The sequence below is a fragment of the Pan paniscus genome, chromosome 3 (genome assembly GCF_029289425.2).
Source record: "Pan paniscus chromosome 3, NHGRI_mPanPan1-v2.0_pri, whole genome shotgun sequence".
Taxonomy (NCBI): domain Eukaryota; kingdom Metazoa; phylum Chordata; class Mammalia; order Primates; family Hominidae; genus Pan; species Pan paniscus.
In genome coordinates, this window is record NC_073252.2 from 141378373 (window position 1) to 141397310 (window position 18938).

General features: G+C 37.2%; 1 protein-coding gene across 1 annotated transcript in view; it reads left to right on the forward strand.

Moving 5' to 3' along the window:
• The first annotated feature begins 6445 nt into the window (after positions 1-6445).
• SMARCA5 (SWI/SNF related, matrix associated, actin dependent regulator of chromatin, subfamily a, member 5) overlaps positions 6446-18938 on the forward strand; it is a 46203-nt gene continuing 33710 nt past the window's right edge. The window contains exons 1-2 of the mRNA XM_003820704.5: positions 6446-12330; positions 15579-15653. Coding sequence (XP_003820752.1) covers positions 12154-12330; positions 15579-15653 — 252 coding nt within the window. The 5' untranslated portion in view covers positions 6446-12153. The remainder of the gene's footprint in view (positions 12331-15578; positions 15654-18938) is intronic.

Sequence of the window (18938 nt, forward strand, 5' to 3'; positions counted from 1 at the left end):
AATATGTTAAATTTTATTGGCATTTAAGATAACCTAAATAGCATTTTATTGATATTACTATTAAATAGATGCAAACTATTGTCAGCAGAATTATTAAGATAAGTTGGGTGATTTTCCCCTTGAGGGACTGAATATACAAACTGACTCTATCGACAACAGAATTGTGACACACAATGTCTGTAGCAACTAGTTGGAGAAACTATCTTAGCCCCTTTGGGCTGCTATAACAAAATACCATCAACTGTGTAGACTGAAAAAAAGAAAATAGAAATTTATTTATCATAGTGTTGACGACTGGGAAAACCAAGATCCAGGTGCTGGCAGATTTAGTGCCTGGTGACGGCCTGCTTCCTGGTTCACAAATGGAGCCTTCTCACTGTGTCCTCACATGGTAGAAAAGACAAACGAGCTCCTTGGGGCTATTTTATCAGAAAACTAATCCCATTCTGTGGAGGTGTTATGACCTAATCACCTTCCAAATGGCCCTACCTCCTAAAACCATTAACTTGAGAGTTAGAATTTCAATATACGAATTTGGAGGAGACACAGACATTCAAACCACAGCAGGAGCTATACCACAACCTCTGCAGCAACAGCTCAGTATGGTCACAACTCGGTCAATGACTGCTTACTTTCCTATTTTTTGCATCAGGACAACTTTCAGCTCAGGATCAACCAGAGAAAGCCAAATATACTTCCCAAACCTGTCATCCTAGATGTCTTATTTGTATTTAGCCTGCCTCCAGTTCCTCTATGCGAATGAGTTCTACTCAGAGCACAATACTATAAAGCTTTTCCAGTTTCCACTCTACCACTGTCCTACTTTGCCAAGAGCAAGTGACGATAGCTAAGTCCCTCAATATAACAAGTTCTGAATAAATAGCATCTATTTGTTCTTGTTTGGGTGACCTTCATTTATTTCCACGATCTCAATAAGCTACCATCCTTGAGCTACAGGTTTCATCTTTTACTTTTATGCAATTTAGTCTAATTAATCTGCCATATCACACATTGACTGTATAATACTATGTAAGCCACTCTATCTTCTATGTCTGTTTCTCTGCAAAATGGAGACAAATATTACCCCCTTCACAAGGGCTAATGTGAGGGCCAATGAGTCAAAACATAAAAAACTTGAAACACTACATGCAACTAATAAACTTTAGTTATCATTATCATTATCATCACTGTCATCATCAAAATACAAATCTTCTTTCATCTAAATTGTATCTGAGTACCTGGGATCTCTGTGAGTCCAAAATCAGGGTTCAATGATAAATATATGTTTTATTTTTCACCCTGAAGATTGTATAGTGTGTGTGTGTGTGTGTGTGTGTGTGTGTGTGTAAAATTAGCTGAAATTCGTTAAATTTAAAAGATGATGAATTTGTTGAAAGTACACTTCTTTGTCTTTCTATAATATGTCTATATATTCTTGTGGTGACCATGAAACTATGACACTCAGATCTACTATGGCAGCCACAGCTGTAGCCCCTCTGGATCCACCTCCCCATCCCTCCATCCTCTCATCCCTACTCCCCACTTATTCCATATTTGTGCTTAGGGCCAACTTTTCTCAGGCTACTCCCAGCAGGCAGTGGTACTAGTGCAGGAACATTCTCATGGAACATACCACTCATCTAATGAGCAACTTTGGCTTAAAGATGCCCCATCAGCCCGGCCAAAACTTTCTCAGAGCTCTGCTACAAACTGAAATTCTTCTTTCATAATCCTCCATCCTTCCCTTGTCTTTACAAATGTTAGCTCTGCGTCTCTGTCTCAAGTCGCTCCCTCCTTACTCATGCTTCCTCCCTTTATTTTTATTTATGTATTTTTTTTTTTTTTTTGAGATGGAGTCTCGCTCTATTGCCCAGGCTGGAGTGCAGTGGTGCGATCTTGGCTCATTACAAGTTCTGCCTCCCGGGTTCATGCCATTCTCCTGCCTCAGCCTCCCGAGTAGCTGGGACTACGGTCACCCGCCACCACGCCTGGCTAATTTTTTGTATTTTTAGTAGAGATGGGGTTTCACTGTGTTAGCCAGGATGGTCTCGATCTCCTGACCTCGTGATCCACCCACCTCGGCCTCCCAAAGTTCTGGGATTTCAGGCATGAGCCACCATGCCCAGCCCCTTTATTCTTCACAGTTAGTCCCTCCAGTAAAAATCTCACATGCTTGACCCTGTCTTGGTGTCTGTTTCTGTGGGGACACAAACACAATATGTAAATAAAACACGAAACAGCTAAATTATATTATTGCAATCTCTACCACAGGTTCTGGTTTAGAATCAAAGTGCATAAGATATACTCGTTATATAAAGGTAATTGCAGCTCCATAAGTAACTTCATTGTGAGTTCAATTATAAATCTAGAATTAAAATTCAGTTTACTTCCAAATATCATGATTCACCAATTCGTATTACTGAAAGAACCGTAATAAAAGAAAATTCAGTGATAAGGAATTTAGGTTTGAAATGTTCAGCAAGCTGTGACAAAAGTGACAAGCAAGAGCAAGCTGCAAAGCTTACAGTCTTACACAGTTCTTACTGTCAAGGTCTCTGTTCTGTAATTCCTGATTCTCTTACAAAATAATAAGTGGAAAATTCCATTGACTTAACATTCTTCTCTTTTGTGTCTGAAAGCGAGACTTACAAAATCTCCACTTCTTTCCACTAATGAAGACCCCGAAGTGGCCTATATTGATAGGGCAAAACCAAAAGTGCACTCTTTTTAAGAACACAACTCAGTGGGTCTTCTGACCAGTGACAGAGTCACAGGGCTTCCTCCTTACATGCGTTCTGGAGCACTTACCATTCAGAGAAGATTAAGTTCAACACCAGGTACTTTGAGATGAATCAGAAACTAAAAAAAAAGTTTCTTTGAATTTATAAGATACTAAGTCCATATCATCTTTCATAATGAGTTATTATAGAATAATAATTACATACCTACAAGTGTTAAGAATCAAATTTTCAAAAGGCCAAAATTAATCTTCAGCACTCAAAAAAACATACTTCAAATACATTTTAACTGAATAACTCAATTTCAAGTGCAACTGGGCTTAGAATTGGCAACTTGGATAAAAATTGAACCGTGAATGAAAATTAAAAGGATCATAATGCTTGAATGGGAACATTAATAGATTTTTCTATCAAAGATAGTTTACTTTTCTGCAACATAAATAGACCATAAACATATGCTAGAGATGCCAGTCAATGCTTTGCACTAATTTACTCTTCTTTCTAAGAGAGCTTCCATTCTCGGTTGCTGCTCAAGAGGTGGCCTAGGTAGCCATGTTTATATCTAGTGGCCTGATCCCTATTCATACCTAATGAATCTGGGATTGGCACCTGACCTAAACTGAACTGATCTGTCTCTGGACCTTGAGATTTGTAATTGAAACACTGGTTGTTATCTATGAGGTACTATAATGCACAGCCAGTTGGAGTTGGAACAGACTAAACACAATGCACTTAGAAGCAGAGAAACCAAGAGAAAGCAAAGAAAGCTATTCTGGAGAGATGCAGAATGACAAAAATATATGCTGCAGTGGTTACCAGCTTGCATATGGGTTGAATTTCAGTTCTTTTACTTAGTGTAAAATAAAGACAAATTAACTAGTAGGTTACTTACAAGTCCAAATGAGAATTATTTACAATAAAACTAAAACAATAGCACATAGGGGAAAACATGGGCTTAAATAGAAAATCATGAATTGTCTTGACTCCAGAAGACAAACTTTTGGGTTTTCTGACTTGACTCCAGAAGACAAACTTTTGGGTTTTCTGACTCTATGGGAGCTATTTTACAACTCTGTAAATTGTAAATAACTTATACAAGTGCAAAATAATTCTTGTCTGTACATATGCAAGTGTTGTCCTATGCATTAGAAGGTAAACTGACTTCCTTCCCCTAGTGTGGAAGAAGATAATTTTACCTCCACTTCCACATTAATTTCAACTTTTCTTTACCCATTATAAATTTGTTTTTCCTTTTTTAATCTTTAAACTGGTTGTTAACACCTCACTAACTTCCGTATTAGTGAGTTAAATAAAATCTTTAACAAGTGTTCTTTTTTATGTATGTATGAGAATCATGCTTTTACTTTTTTGAAAAATTTCTTTTAACAGTTTTGGGAGTTTTCCACAAACATGTCCACTGGATTCACTTAACAAGACCAGGTGTATTAGTCTGTTTTCACACTGCTATAAAGAAATACCGGAGACTGGGTAATTTATAAAGGAAAGGTTTAATTGACTCACAGTTCTGAATGGCTGGAGAGGCCTCATGAAACTTACAGTCATGGTGGAACAGGAAAAGGCACATCTTACATGGCAGCAGGTGAGAGAGAGAGGAGCAAAGGGGGAAGAGCCCCTTATAAAAACCATCAGGTCTTGTGAGAACTCACTTGCTATCACAAGAACAGCATGGGGGAACTGCCCCCATGTGCCAGTCACCTCCAACCAGGTCTCTCCCTAGACATGAGGGGATTATGGGGATTACAATTAAAGAGCAGATTTGGGTGGGGATACAGCCAAACCATATCACCAGGTAAACTGTCACCAGAGAAGTGCATCTCATGGGTAGTTTAAGCCCAGCATGTCTTGGCTTCCAGAAGTAAATCCAAAGCAGCAATATAAATTTGCTGATGATGTTTTTCTATTTTTAGTTTTCTTCTCTACTAATTTTATGGGGTTTTTTTGTTCTTTTGCAGCTGATAAGTTATTTCCCATTAGTGGCAGCAATAACTGGCAATTTGATTTTTATGATCTGACCATTTGATTTCTGTAGAAGAATTTGTGGCTAATAAAGATCTATTCTCTGCTGAGTGAGAGACAACAAAGTGTTGGATTTGTTAGTCTTTTGGTTTGTCAATTTATCTATTTAGGGCTTAAATCAATTAAGAATTTCCTGTCTATCAGGAAGAACAGCTCTTTAGTATCTGAACTGGAAAGTTATTTTGATATTGTATTTACTCTTGACCAATGGCTGAAATTTTAGAATTAAAACTCTAAGTGCTATCTATCTCTGTCTGTATACGTGTCTATAATTCAGAAAGAATTTTACTTTCCTTTTGTGAGTGCGTAATGTTTTCCATCTCAGGATGTAATCAATAAGTTCAATTACAAACTCTTAAAGGTGCCTGTTCTGATTGACTAATAAAGATACTTACATGGATTGAGTATTCCAAAAATTCCCAGAAAATAATAAACTTCTAATAATTTAAACGTGCTAAAATCTAAAAGAAAAGTATTCTTACTGAAACTAACAAGTAGAGAAGCCATGTTCACAAAGTGTAGGTGAATCTTTGGCAAACAAGACTAATTTAATATTTTTGTTTTAATAAAATCATCTATGTCTTATCTAATTTATCAATATTAAGTATAATAAAATCCTATAATAATTTTAGTTGGGAATGTTTTTCCTAAATTTATGCTGATTTATTGATCAAATAAACTAGCATTAATTCCACTTTATGGTTAAAGATTATGAAAAATATAAATCTGTATTTGGCCAAATTGGTTCATTATTCTGATTTTCAGCAAAAGTTTTACTTTATGTCAGTTTGAAGAGAATTTCAGTGATCTCTATTTTTCCTTTTCAGCACTGTGTTGAATTTGAATGGTATAAGCAGAAAACCTTCCCTGTTTCAGATCTTAGAGGGAGAGGATTCAATCTCACTAAGTATAATGTTTGCTGTAGGTATTTTGCTGATGCTCTGTATTAAGAGGAGGAAGTTCCACTCTATTTGTTTTCTCTTTTTTTTTTTTTTCTGAGAGTTTTGTTATAAATGGGTGTTGGAATTTTGTCAAATGCTTTTTCCTCATCACTCAATATAATCATGTGAGTTTTCTTCTCTAGCCTGTTAATATGGCAGACAACATTGACTAATACTCAAATATTGAATCAGTGTTGAATATCTGGAATAAATCACATTTGGTCAGGGTGCATAATTCTTTTTACACATTGTTTAATTGTATCTGATAATATTTGTTAAGGATTTGTCTGTATTCATCAGTGATACTGGTCTGTCATTTTCTTTCTTTCGTAGTGTCTGTCTGATTTGGTATTAGAGATAAAGCACCTTCATAAAATGAATTACAAAGTGTATCATCCTCTTCTATTATCTGCAGGAGATAGTATGGAATTGGTATTAATTCATCTTTAAATATTTGGTAGAATTTTTCATTGAAACCATCTGTGCCTGAAGATTTCTTCTTTGGGAGTTTTTAATTTATCAATTTAATTTCCTAAATAGTTACAGTGCTATTCATATGATCTTTTTATACTGTTTAAGTGGCTTGAATTTTTCAAGGAAGTGGTTTAAGTTGTCAAATTTATGTGTGTCGTACTCCTTACTACCCTTTTGATGTTTTCAAGGTCTACAATGATAGGTCCTGTTTTATTCCTGATATTAGTGATTTGAGCTTTGTTTCTTCCTTCCTTCTTACCCTCTCTTTTTTTCCTTTCTTCCTTTCTTGTCAGACTTCCTAGAGGTTTGCCAATTTTACGTATCTTTTCAAAGAACCAGTTTTTGCTTTTTATTTTCAGTATTTAATTTTATTGACTCCTGCTCTTACCTTTATTATTTCCTTCCTTTTGTTTACTTTGGATTTATCCTTGCTCTGCTTTTTTTAGTTTTTTGAGGTGAAAGCTTACATTTGAGACTATTCTCTTTTCTGAATGTAAGCATTTAGTGTATAATTTCCCTCTAAGCACTGTTTTAGCCGTGTTCCACAAATTTTAATATATTGTATTTTTATTCTGTTCAATGTACTTTTTGATTTCTCTTGAGACCTCTCTTTCACCCATGGATTATTTAGAAGCACGTCATTTAGTTTGAATATATCCCTGGTAACATTTTGTTACTGATTTCTGGTTTGACTCCACTGTGGTTAAAAAACATACTCTGTATGATTTCAAATCTTTTAAATTTGTTAAGGTTTATGGTCTATCTTGCTATATTTTCTGTGGGTTCTTGAAAAGAATGTGTATAGTCCTACTTTTGTAGAAGAAAAAAATATGTGCAGTGTTGTATAAATGTCAATTAGATCCTATTGGCTGTTGTTAAGTTCTTCTATACCCTTGCTGGTTTTCTGCCTAGTTGTAGTATCCGTTGTTGAGAGATGCTGTAGTCTCCACATATAATTGTGGATTTGTTATTTCTAATTTCAGTTCTGTCACCTTTTGCTTCACATATATTGCAGCTCTGTTGTTTGGTACATATACATTTAAAATTGCTATGTCTTCTGGGTTGACACTCTCATCATTATATAATGTCCCTCTTTGTCTCATAATTTTCTTTGCTCTGAAGTCTACTTTATCTGATAATGATATAGCCACTCCTGTTTTCTTTTTGCTATTGTTTTAATGATATATATTTTCCATCTTTTTACTTTCAATATTTTGAGCAAAAGACTGCCTAATTTCCTTTGTCTGAAGTTCCTTTTAATAAATGAGATAAAAACGAAATAAAAAATCTCTAATTTCTTAATTGAAGCTTTGTAGTTTATTATTTCAAAAATGTTTCAAAGATGGTGGTTAAAATTTAACTTTGGATCATAATATTTGAGTTCCTAGAAATACTTTACCTAGAACCAGCCCAACAAAAAAGAAATTATTTTTTCATGAGCAGGAAGAAATGCAGAGAAAACCTGAAAAACTTTGACTACATAAACATATGCATATATACCGAGCAGACACAAAGTCTCCCACTATTTAGGTGGTGACTAAATATGAGGGGAATGAAGGGAATATACCCTTACCTGTTTATTAACAGTACAGTTAATGTTTCTCTTTAACTGAAATCTCTGTACATTGACAAATGACCTATGTGGGAGAACTCTAAAAAAGATACATACAACGTGTAATCATTGGTATCTGGTGTTGGAAATACCCATTCTTAGAGACAAACTCAATACAGTTTTATTGTCTTGCAGTAATCAGACTTTATTTTCTTAAGCTTTGACAAAATGAGTTGCGATGAAGAGAGGTACTGCATTTCTTCTTTGTCCTTGAGAAAACTTTAACTCCTTTCTGTTACCATTCAAGGACACAATGCTGAGAGAGCCCTGGCTCTTCAGCACATTTTTGTCCTCTGGCAACATCTCTTTGTTCCATTGTATTTCTGTACTGTACATGCTGTTCTAGCACATTAAATCTAACAGAGGAAATTTTAGGTGTAAACTATGTATATACATATTGGAGATAGAACACTAACATTATTTTACACTGTAGCATTCTGTTGCTGGGAATATGACTAAAGCTCTAATCCTTTCTGGTGTCTTCTTGCTACCAAACCCCTTACCCTCCTCTTTCTTTGGTTCCTCTTCTTTCAACTAGACTCTGAACCTTAGGCTTATGATTCTCAAGGATAAGACTAACACTTGAACCCAGAACTCACTATATGTCAGGCACTGTATCATGTACCTTATACTGTCTCATTTAATTTTTATGACATCATAATAAGAATATTATCTCAAAATAAAGCTAGGAAAATATAATAATAAAAAGATGAGAAAATTGATTTCAAAGAGGTTAGATAACTTGTCTGCATTCACACAGCTACTAAGTTCCAGAGCCTGCACTGGAATCTACGCTTGCCTGCTCCCCAACCCACTCTTTTACCTACACATGAATTCTGTATTATGTGATCAATTCAACAACTAGCTGCTAGTTTTAGCCTTTTAGCAGGATTTTGTGATTTGGCCACCATATTAGTATTGCTATCTGCCTGAGGAACACAGCTAATGTCCCTGTAGCTGTTTCTAGGCTTCATGTCTTTTCTGTAGCTCTTCTCTGCTTTTCCTTTCTGGTTCTAAACTCTGCCAAAAATCTTCTTCTCTGTCACTTATGCTAGATAACTGAGTTCGAGCATTCTGTGTCCTCCTGCTAGTTTCCATCTTTTCTCTATCATTTTCCCCCAAATGATTCTAATACAGCTTTCGTATGCTCATATGAGAAACTCACATATAAATGCACATGTTAAAAGACAATCACCATTTTGGAGGCAATTTTTATTTATTTATGTGCATTGTTTTCCTTGCTATTTATTGCTTTCCTTAAATAGTTATCAGACTTAAGATCCTTCCATTTATATACCTACATATAACTTTAGGGTTTCCAGACCAAGACCCAAGATTTCTACCTAAGACTATAAAAAGTGAAGAAACATTTCAAATGCTAAATTAATGTTTTAGTCTATTTAATGTAAATATAAAAATATTATTCATCAAGTATTTATTAAGTATGTGTCAGGTTCCACCCTAGACACCACTTTCTTACCCTTCCACATAATTTTTTTTCGGTGAAAGAACATTTTTTAAAATTAAAAATAAGCTTTCTAAAAATGGGGAGATGTTGGTCAAAGGATACAAAGTTTTGGTTATACAAGATGAATAATTTCTGGAGATGTAATGCACAGCATGGTAACTATTGTTAATAATACTGTTTGCATAGTTGAAATTTGTTGAGAGTAAATCTTAAATGTTCTCACCATGCTGGCAGGCAGTAAATATAAGAGGTGATGTATATGCTTATTAGCTTGATTGCGGTAATCATTTCACAATGTGTTTATATATCAAAACATCACATCGTATGCCTTAAATATATATAATTTTGTGAATTATACCTCAGTAAAGCTGAAATTTAAAAAAAAAGTTTTCTTAATACAATAATAGGCAAATTCGGCAGTCTGGCACAGTGGCTCTCACCTGTAATCCCATCACTTTGAGAGACTGAGGCAGGTAGATGTCTTGAGCCCTAACTGTTGTTCAGGACCAGTATGGGCAACATGGCGATCCCCGTTTACACCCAAAAAATACAAAAATTAGCTGGGCTTGGTGGCATGCACCTGTAGTCCCAGCTACTTGGGAGGCTGAGGTGGGAGAATTGCTGGACCCCAGGAGGCTGAGGCTGCAGTGAGTCACGACTGTGACACTGCACTGCGGCCTAGGAGACAGGGCAAGCCACTGTCAAAAAACAAACAAACAAACAAAAACAAAAAACCAGCAACGATCAGTTTCAATACTTTTGTAAATATGCTTCAAACTTTTATCTACATTTTTGAACTGTTAAACCAAATTTTTCAGTTAACACTTTATAAATTAACATTCTTTGGCTAGGTGCGGTGGCTCACGCCTGTAACCCCAGCACTTTAGGAGGCCTAGGCGAGCAGATCACTTGAGACCAGGAGTTTGAGACTAGCCTGGCCAAAACAGCAAAACCCTGTCTCTACTCAAAATACAAAAATTAGCCAGGCGTGGTGGTGCACGCCTGTAATTCCAGCTACTCCGGAGGCTAAGTCATGAGAATCCTTTGAACCTGGGAGTTGGAGATGCAGTGAGCCGAGATCACGCCACCGCACTGAGCCTGGGCGACAGAAACTGTCTGAAAACAAAACAACACAAAACAACCATTATTCTACATTAATGGTTGTTAAAGGTTAATAGTTCATTTTCTGGGTGTATGACAGTTTTAAAGACATAACTTTTAATACTGGATTCAGCCTACTGTTGTTAGCTTTTTGCAGTTACATATGAAGACTATGATGAACATCATTGTAGGTATTCATCTTTGCATATATCCTTAGACATTTCCTTATAGTCTAAGAACTAGCATTTCTAGTGGAGTGGGGACATTTTTCCAGATGTCCATTTAAGAATTATCATTCCATTAGTTAAAAAATTTGCAGGCTATATATTCAAAGGGGATCCCTTCTGTTTGGAATTCAACATAACCAGTTAGCTCAAACCTCAACTCTTGAAAAATGTGTCTCCTTTACTCAACAAACATTTAGAGAATACTGAATATGAGGAATAAAAAAAGATAAATAAGACCCTGTACTGGGCAGGTAATCTACTGTAGTATGCAGATTCGTTATCAAACAGACTACAATGTATTTAAATTCTGTAGGCGATGAATGCACAAGGCCCTTAAGCTGCATTGAAGGCTGCCTAAGGCAGTATACAAAATCAGTGCTGAATATTTGTTAACACTTAAGGAGAATGTACGTTTTAATTTTCATGTTTGATGCTTGGGGAAAAGATTACATCGCACCACCTATCTTCCCCATATATTGATTATTCGTGTTTCTCACTTCCATGGTAGTGTGCACGTTATTTGCTTAACTTTGGCATATAAATTCAGAAGAAATATCATTTAACTCTGTGCCTAAGGAGGGTATTTAGAAATAACCGACGCAGCTAACATGAGAAGGCAAAAAAAAAAAAAAAAAAAGAAAAAAGAAAAAAGAAAAAATCACACTAACGGACTTTTTTTTTTTTCTAACAACAAAAAACCGTGAGACTTCACTTGGGGTAACCATAACGTCGTCAAGGCTGTGGCGTCACGCCTCTAAGCGGATACGGCAGAAGTTTTGGGGCCAGACACAAGACTTCCACGTTTGAATGGGCAGCGCAAAACCCAGGCAAGTTTTCCGGTAGTGCCGCCGACCCCTGTCAGGCACAGAAGACACAGCGAGAACCATCAGCCGTTACGAAAGCCTAAAACACTGAGCTCCCGTCCTGCCAAGCAGCCGGCTCACAAACCTACGCCTCCGAGCGCTCCCTGGAGGTCCCGCCCACTCTTCTCTCCCGAGCCGGCTAGAGGTCTGGAAGAGGGCGGGCCAAGGGTGAGGAGGGCAGTATGCGCATGCGCGCTCAGGACCCAGTCAGTGAGCCAATAAGGAATCTCGCGAGTGTTGAAAGTCGGTGGCGTAGGTAGTCGTCCTGGATGCTGGCGAGATAGATGATATCTTCCAGAGGAAGAGGAGGAGGCGGCGAAGCGTTTTCCCAGCCTCAGTCTCTCTTTCGTTTTCCTTTTCCCTCCCCTCAACCCTCCGCCCTTCTCTAAATCAGCCGGCCTTCCTTGACCTCGGTGACCCGTCTGGCCCCGCCCACCCCCGTCGACGTGATTCCCGCCGTGAGGTAAGCGCCGGTGGAACCTAGAGCCCCGCGGAAGAGCAGAACGTTTGGGAGTGTGCAGCTCCTGGGCCCGGCTCAGGCCCGTCGCGGAGGCGCGGCGCAGGGGAGCGCTCGGGTGGGAGTCTCGCTCCTCCACCAGTTTATTGCGACGTAGCATCCAGGCCTAGGCCTCCCCGTCCATCCCCGCCGGACTCGGGCCTCTGGCAGCAGCGGGTGACGCAGACGGAACATCATGTCGTCCGCGGCCGAGCCTCCGCCACCCCCGCCTCCCGAGAGCGCGCCTTCCAAGCCCGCAGCCTCGATCGCCAGCGGCGGGAGCAACAGCAGCAACAAAGGCGGCTCCGAAGGCGTCGCGGCGCAGGCGGTTGCGTCTGCGGCCAGCGCGGGTCCCGCAGACGCCGAGATGGAGGTGAGGGCGACTTGCGGCATGGGGAGCGGGTGCAGCGGGGAGGAGGAGCTGGCTCCCTCGCCGGATCGTGGCGATCGGACGCAGAGCCGGTTTCTCTCTCTGCACCAGACTCAGCTTCACACCCTGTGGATACGAAATGATGCTCTCACTCTTGCTCCCTTGTTCTTAACCTATTCGAGCCAAGCAAAATGGATTTCTGGCTCCTCACATTTAAATTATTTGTCTCTTTCGTGAATCTTGACAAATCTTTGAACGCTCTCAGTGAACAGATGTTCTTGGTTACCGTGGCCCGGGGGACCCATCGTTTTTTTCCCACTAGACTCCCATAATTCCCTCTCCTACCTCTGAATGTGGTTTTTAGTTTCCACCAAACTTCGGGGAAGGGCGAGGAGATGACCCCTTAGGAGCGGGATGCACGGGCGGGGTGAAGGAGGCATTTAAAAGCAGCGCGTCCGAGGACTTGGGCCTCCTTTTCTTCTTCCCGGTCCTTGCAGGGGCGGTATCTGTTGTGGGCAGAAACAATGGCGAGAGCTGGATGGCCGAGTGCGCAGTGGGGATAAGCGGGGCGCAGCTGCTTCTGTGAAGGGAGAGAAGGCCCCTCCCAGGCACTATTCCAGTGGAAGGGAAGCAACCAAGGCAGCAGCAGCTGTCTCGGATCCCCCATCTAATTTAGGGGGGATGAATAAGTGTAGGAATGAATTAGAGAACCAGGCGCAGTTGGTTGGCTCTCAATCCGGCACTTTTCTCTTTTTGGCCTCTGGCCTTAAGAAAAAAAAAATTAGTACCACTCGCTGCCGAGACTTACGGGTTTGGGTTGGGCAGGGGATGCTGACAGTACTGAGGGGGCTGGAAAGATGGGGGAAGCTGCCAGGCGGGTAAATTGGATATGCTTCCAGGCTTTGCATCTGGGGACAAAGTAATTGCTCCTTCCAATTTTTATTTTCTTGGCCTTCGACCTGTTTTGAGATATTTTGTAAGTCGGAGCCCAAAGATTTCTGGGATTTTCCTATCCTTAGACAGAATGAAAGTAATACTGCTCCGAAGATGAGTCTTGATGTAGAATCATTATACAGTAAGGAAATGGTAGCGTAATTTACCATTGAGGCTTTTGGCACAGTAGTTATATTTGGGTAGCTGGGGTTAAGTAACATTAATGTTAGTAATCATTTAAAGAACTTTTAGTGGTGAGGGTAGGTTTAGTGACATAGGAACTCCTGATAGTTCCTGTAGTTTTGAGTGATTAAGATAAGATTACTTTCAAATTAAAATATATTCAGTGTTGCCTTTTTTTCCTTAAGGAAATGGTTCTTTTGGGTTACTAGGGCTCTTTAACTTGGATTTCTGTTCCAAGGCTTAAGGGGTTTGACACAAAGCAATTATGTGTAAATGTGCAGTTCTCTACAAAAATCTGTTTATAGTTTTCCTCAGCTTCTCAAAGGGGTCTGCCATCCAAACTTTGGAAAAATGAATGTTTCACCAGGGGTTTTATTAATATCTGAATGCAGAGTAATTTTAAGCCTAAAGCAAGTCAACATTTTTGACTTGAAGTTGCTATTTTAAATGAAAATTGATTTTAAGTTCAAACGTGAGTATAGATGTTATCACTACCGTATTAAATTAGTGATATTTTCATTTGCCAGTTGGGGAAATTGAGTTCTACTAGGTAGAACCTGTAATAAAACTCGGATCTGCCGTTAAAAGTGAGCCGTTTCCCACCCATCTTGCTCTGCCATATTCTTACCAAAAAAAAAACATATTTGGCGGTTCAATTTATTGAATAACAGTTATTTTTACCTTCCTAGTATAGAAATATTAGGAATTTTATTTTTTTATCCATCTTATCACTGACTTATTTTTTTTTTTTGGTTGACATTATAGTGTGATTTTTTTTTTGTCTTTTAAAATGTACCGTCAGTTTCCTGTTTAACAAAATTCAGAATTACTGCAATTCATGATATAAACTAAGTTTGAGCACACGTGCTTAATATATATGTCACAACTTAATCTGTTTTGCACTTGGAAAATGAATATTTTATAAATGACTTTTTCTTGTTTGGAAGTATGATCTAAGGTGTTTTTCTAAACCGAGTAAACCCAGCATTCATGAATTTTTTTTTTTTTTTTTTGTGACAAAGCTGATTTTCCCAGAAATAGCCTTCCTATGTATTCAGTTACTTTTTTTCTTTTTGCTTGATACTAATAGGTCAATGGAGCACTTGTTTTTTAGTTATCCTTTTGGCAGTGTGGAACTCTTCTGTGTTCATCCTCATCTCTATTGACTAGATTGATTAAATAGTCACCTATATGCCAATAATGTGATGTCAAGATGCCTGAAGCACATTTTATTTCTGTAGATTGCATTTCATGGCATTTTGGAATTTTGTAAACTGGACTGGGTAGGTGGCTTTGTCACTTACATATGGAGACCAGAGATTTATGATGAACATAGGGTCACACAAGTGCCAAGGGTCTTAACAATGAAGTTAGACTTGACTTAAGGTCATTTTACCTTTTATTCCAGTACTGTACCAGATCTCCTCCCCACAACTTTTTGGTCACAGATAGTTTTATTATAGCATGTATTGCCTAGCATAGATTTGTGCATCATTAATGAAGATTACTTCTGCCAATTTTTTTTAATGGATGAATAGAACTTTGCAGTGTAGAAGTTGTTTTTTGTTGCTTGTGACATATGAATGTCAGGATAAATATATTTGCAAGAATAACATTTATTACTAGTTTAGGAATCAGACTGTAGTTATTCAATTTAGGCTGCGAGATAAAGTTTTTGTAATATTCCAGAAGGTGGAAATCAGGGTGACTAATCCTGATTTCTTTGTAGACATTTGTGTAGTAGCACAGTAGATACTGTAGTTTTATGACAAAAAGGGAACTTTTTCCCACATTTTATACTATTTAGTTTGGTTTCATGGTTATTACAGAAAAAGAGAAACAGATTGGCTTGTATTAAATGTAGTTTTCTTTTAGGATGATGAAGATAATCTTGTGTTCTAATCTTGGCAGCAACCATACAGTTTATATGTATGGGTTAAATAAGTTGTTATCCCCATAGTATCTAATATCATTTTATCAGTTTTTCTGTTAGCTTAGATGACAAGTGTTTAAGTTTCTAGGAAGTTTGGGGTGAGAATGTATTATTTAAGATGTGTTTTGGTCAGAAATTGGTCTATAATGGTATGTTTACTATTTTTGAAGACCAATTCTATTTAATTATTTCTTTCTACCAGGAAATATTTGATGATGCATCACCTGGAAAGCAAAAGGAAATCCAAGAACCAGATCCTACCTATGAAGAAAAAATGGTATGTTCTAGGCTTGTGAATAGAGTCTATAAGGAAAACTTTTTATTAGGTGATTAAGTGTACTAAACATCTATCTTAGTCCATTTTGTGTTACAACAATACCACAGACTGGGTAATTTATAAAGAAACGAAATTTATTTCTTAGAGTTCTGGAGGCTGGCAAGTCCAAGGTCAAGGCCAGCATTTGTTGAGGGCCTTCTTGCAGTGTCATTATATGGAGGAAGGCCAAGAGAAGAGAGCAAGACAGGACTGAACTTTCTTTTATAACAAGCTCATTGGTGATAACCTCCTCCTGAGATAATGACAGTAATCTTTTCCTAATCACCTCTTATTAGGCCCTACCTCCCAACACTGTTGCATTGGGGATTAAATTAGAACATGGGAGATTTGGAGGGGGACACAGTCAAACCATAGCAATGTCTGTTTAATTTTTATAATTATGGCACAGATATCCATTTGAAATATGTGTAATATGGAATACTATAACTTCCATATCTTATGTGTCTATGTAAACCAAATGGAAGTATTATATGAATTAACATAATATGATGTCATTATCTAGTTATGTTAACAACACCTTTAAAAATTTAACCTTGGAAGTGAGGTGAAGACCAGAATAGTTACTCAGTGTATGTTTATTCTGCACCTCACTAGCATTGTACTCTGCTAGTTACCAAAAAAAGAAATATGCTCCTTGTTCACAGCATTTTTATGTTATAGATGGGATCCTTACAAAAAGAACATGACATTATATTGGAGTCATTCAAGTCCCAGTTCACGTTCCATATCTTCTAAGAAACTTCTCAAAACTATGACTTGACTTAAACAGTACCTACACAGAGCTTTAAATTTAAATTCAGTTTTAATAATAGTAATAGTGGCTAACAGTGAATGTTTACTCCGTATCTGACCCTGTTAGGAATGCTTTATATGGATTAAACTCATTTAATTGTATTGAAATATCAAAAAGTTAAAATAACAATGTATTAAATAAGAATACCACTACACAGTGTGCTCCTGTAGGGTAAAAACAGTGTCTTAATCTTTCTTTCTGTCTTCAGTACCCAGAACAGTATCTGGCACATAGCAGATCTTACATATTTTTTAAAACATACTTTTTTCTTGTCCTTTGACTTTCTCTTCCAAATCAGTAAATATTTTTGAATCTCTTAAATAGCTTCAAAATCTTAAAATTATTGTATGTATTTTATGTGCATGTATAATATGCACAATACATATAACACTATGTAAATTATAAATGATGTATCTTTAGGTTTGATTTGTTACATATTTTACATATGTATATATGTAACTGTCACCTTTTTTGCTATCAAACTTAGAGAAAAAATAGATTTGCCGCTGTTTTTTTAAAGTGAATACTACTTTGAATACAGTCTACATATTTTAATATTGCTTTAACCCTTTATAGTTTAGATTCTGACACACTTTGCTGGTGAATCTAATTTGCTGGTGAATCAATTGCCAACTAAAACTAAAAAATTGCTTAGTTTTAGTTTCTTGATTTGTGCTTGACATTGTTGACCATTCCTCAAAAATCTTGACTTGCCTCGAAAGACATTTTTTCCCTTGATAATATCCTCTTTGCTTTTTTATTCCTTTGTCCTTCCTTATTAAAATTTGAACATTTCTTCCTAGACAGTTTGATTCTTACTGGTTTTTACCTGGTATCTTTAAACTGAATATTTTCAAATACTTAACCTCTAGCCCAGAAGCCTGTAATCAGTATTTTCATTTACTTTAAAATCCTATTCATACCTCTTACTTGGGAATATCCAAAACTGAATTCATAATTTTTACTTAGCATACCTTAGTGTTACCTCAATGAATGAAATTTCCTCTTCAGGTATACTCAAGATGTTCATGACAGTACTGCATCCTTTTAAACGATAAGTTTACTTACAAGTTTATTCTCTTTTCCATATCACCCTAGTTTAGTATTTTTCTGTTATTGCATGGATTATTTTGTGCTTCTGTATTTGCCTCCTTTCTTATGATCTGGCCCCTTCCAAGTTTCTTAACATTTTTGCAAAGTGTTATTTATGACACAAATTTGACTGTGAAATGGAGGTTTTTCAGTGGCTCTCTACAATGCTTTTCATTTTCTTAGTGGCCTTTATTGGAACTCTTTTCGTTTCTTCCAGGTTTTTCAGTCTCCCAGCATTATTTCCTTTTTTGACATCATGATCTTCACCTGCACAGTTTTCTTCTAAGCAAGAAGCTCCCTTGTCATCTGCTAGTTCTAACCATAGATAAGTTCACTATCCACTCCTCGTTCTTGAACCCAGAATGCTGAGTACTACTTCAGAAAACTAAATACTAGTGCTGATTGGTGCCAGTATAAGTTTATGGTTTTTATTTTCTTGGACCTTGAGTATTGCCTATCAGTCTCATTTAGCCATTCTAAAATGTGCCCACTCTGATCAATCTTTTCTTCTCCATTTCTACCATGCCCTCATTTCCAATCTTCCTCCACAAAGAATTGCAGGCCTGTCTTTATTTTCTTTCTCTTTTCAAACATATGTATAGCCTCTAGTATCCTACCGCATTTCTTCCTGTTTCAGAGAAAGAAGCTAGTCCAAAGCTATTCACTTTAATTTCCGTTTGATTTTATAATTGATTTCTTTCAGGTTCCTGATCATACTCTCTTGTTTCTGCTTTTTAGGTTCTGTTAGTTTTTCTCCTCAAGACATTTCAGTTTTAACCTTTTCATTCTTTCAAGCAGTTTATCTTGATTCCAAACATAATTACAATAATTATTTTTTCAGTCCAAACATCTTGTAGATGCGTGCTCTTGGCTTTTGTTTCATTATCTATAAATTAAGAAATGTAATTATGTAAAATATGCATTCACATATGTATCTTGTTCAGCACTTTAAAAACAGTCTGTAATCTTGGAAAACATAAATAACAGAGGCTTGTCATCTGTAGGACATTACTGGGGTTCTAGCATGTTCACAGTCTTGTTACTGTGCAGATTCATTTGCTGCTATGACTGCCATTTGTGACCCAGTGAAACACTATAACCATGTGCCTTCCTAATAGCAAATTGGGCTTCAGTTTTTACATTGGTGTGACCTTAAAAAATGATTGTGTTCCTTTTAAAAATACGTAGTTATTACAACATTATGGCATTTGGATACTTCTTGTGTTTGCTAGGTAAAATGTCTTTTTGTAATTTATTCCCAAACTGACATTTTAAACATTTATAGACAGAGATGTTGAGTAGTTGGTTTCCCTGTTTATTGAGCTTTTCTTATCTTGCTT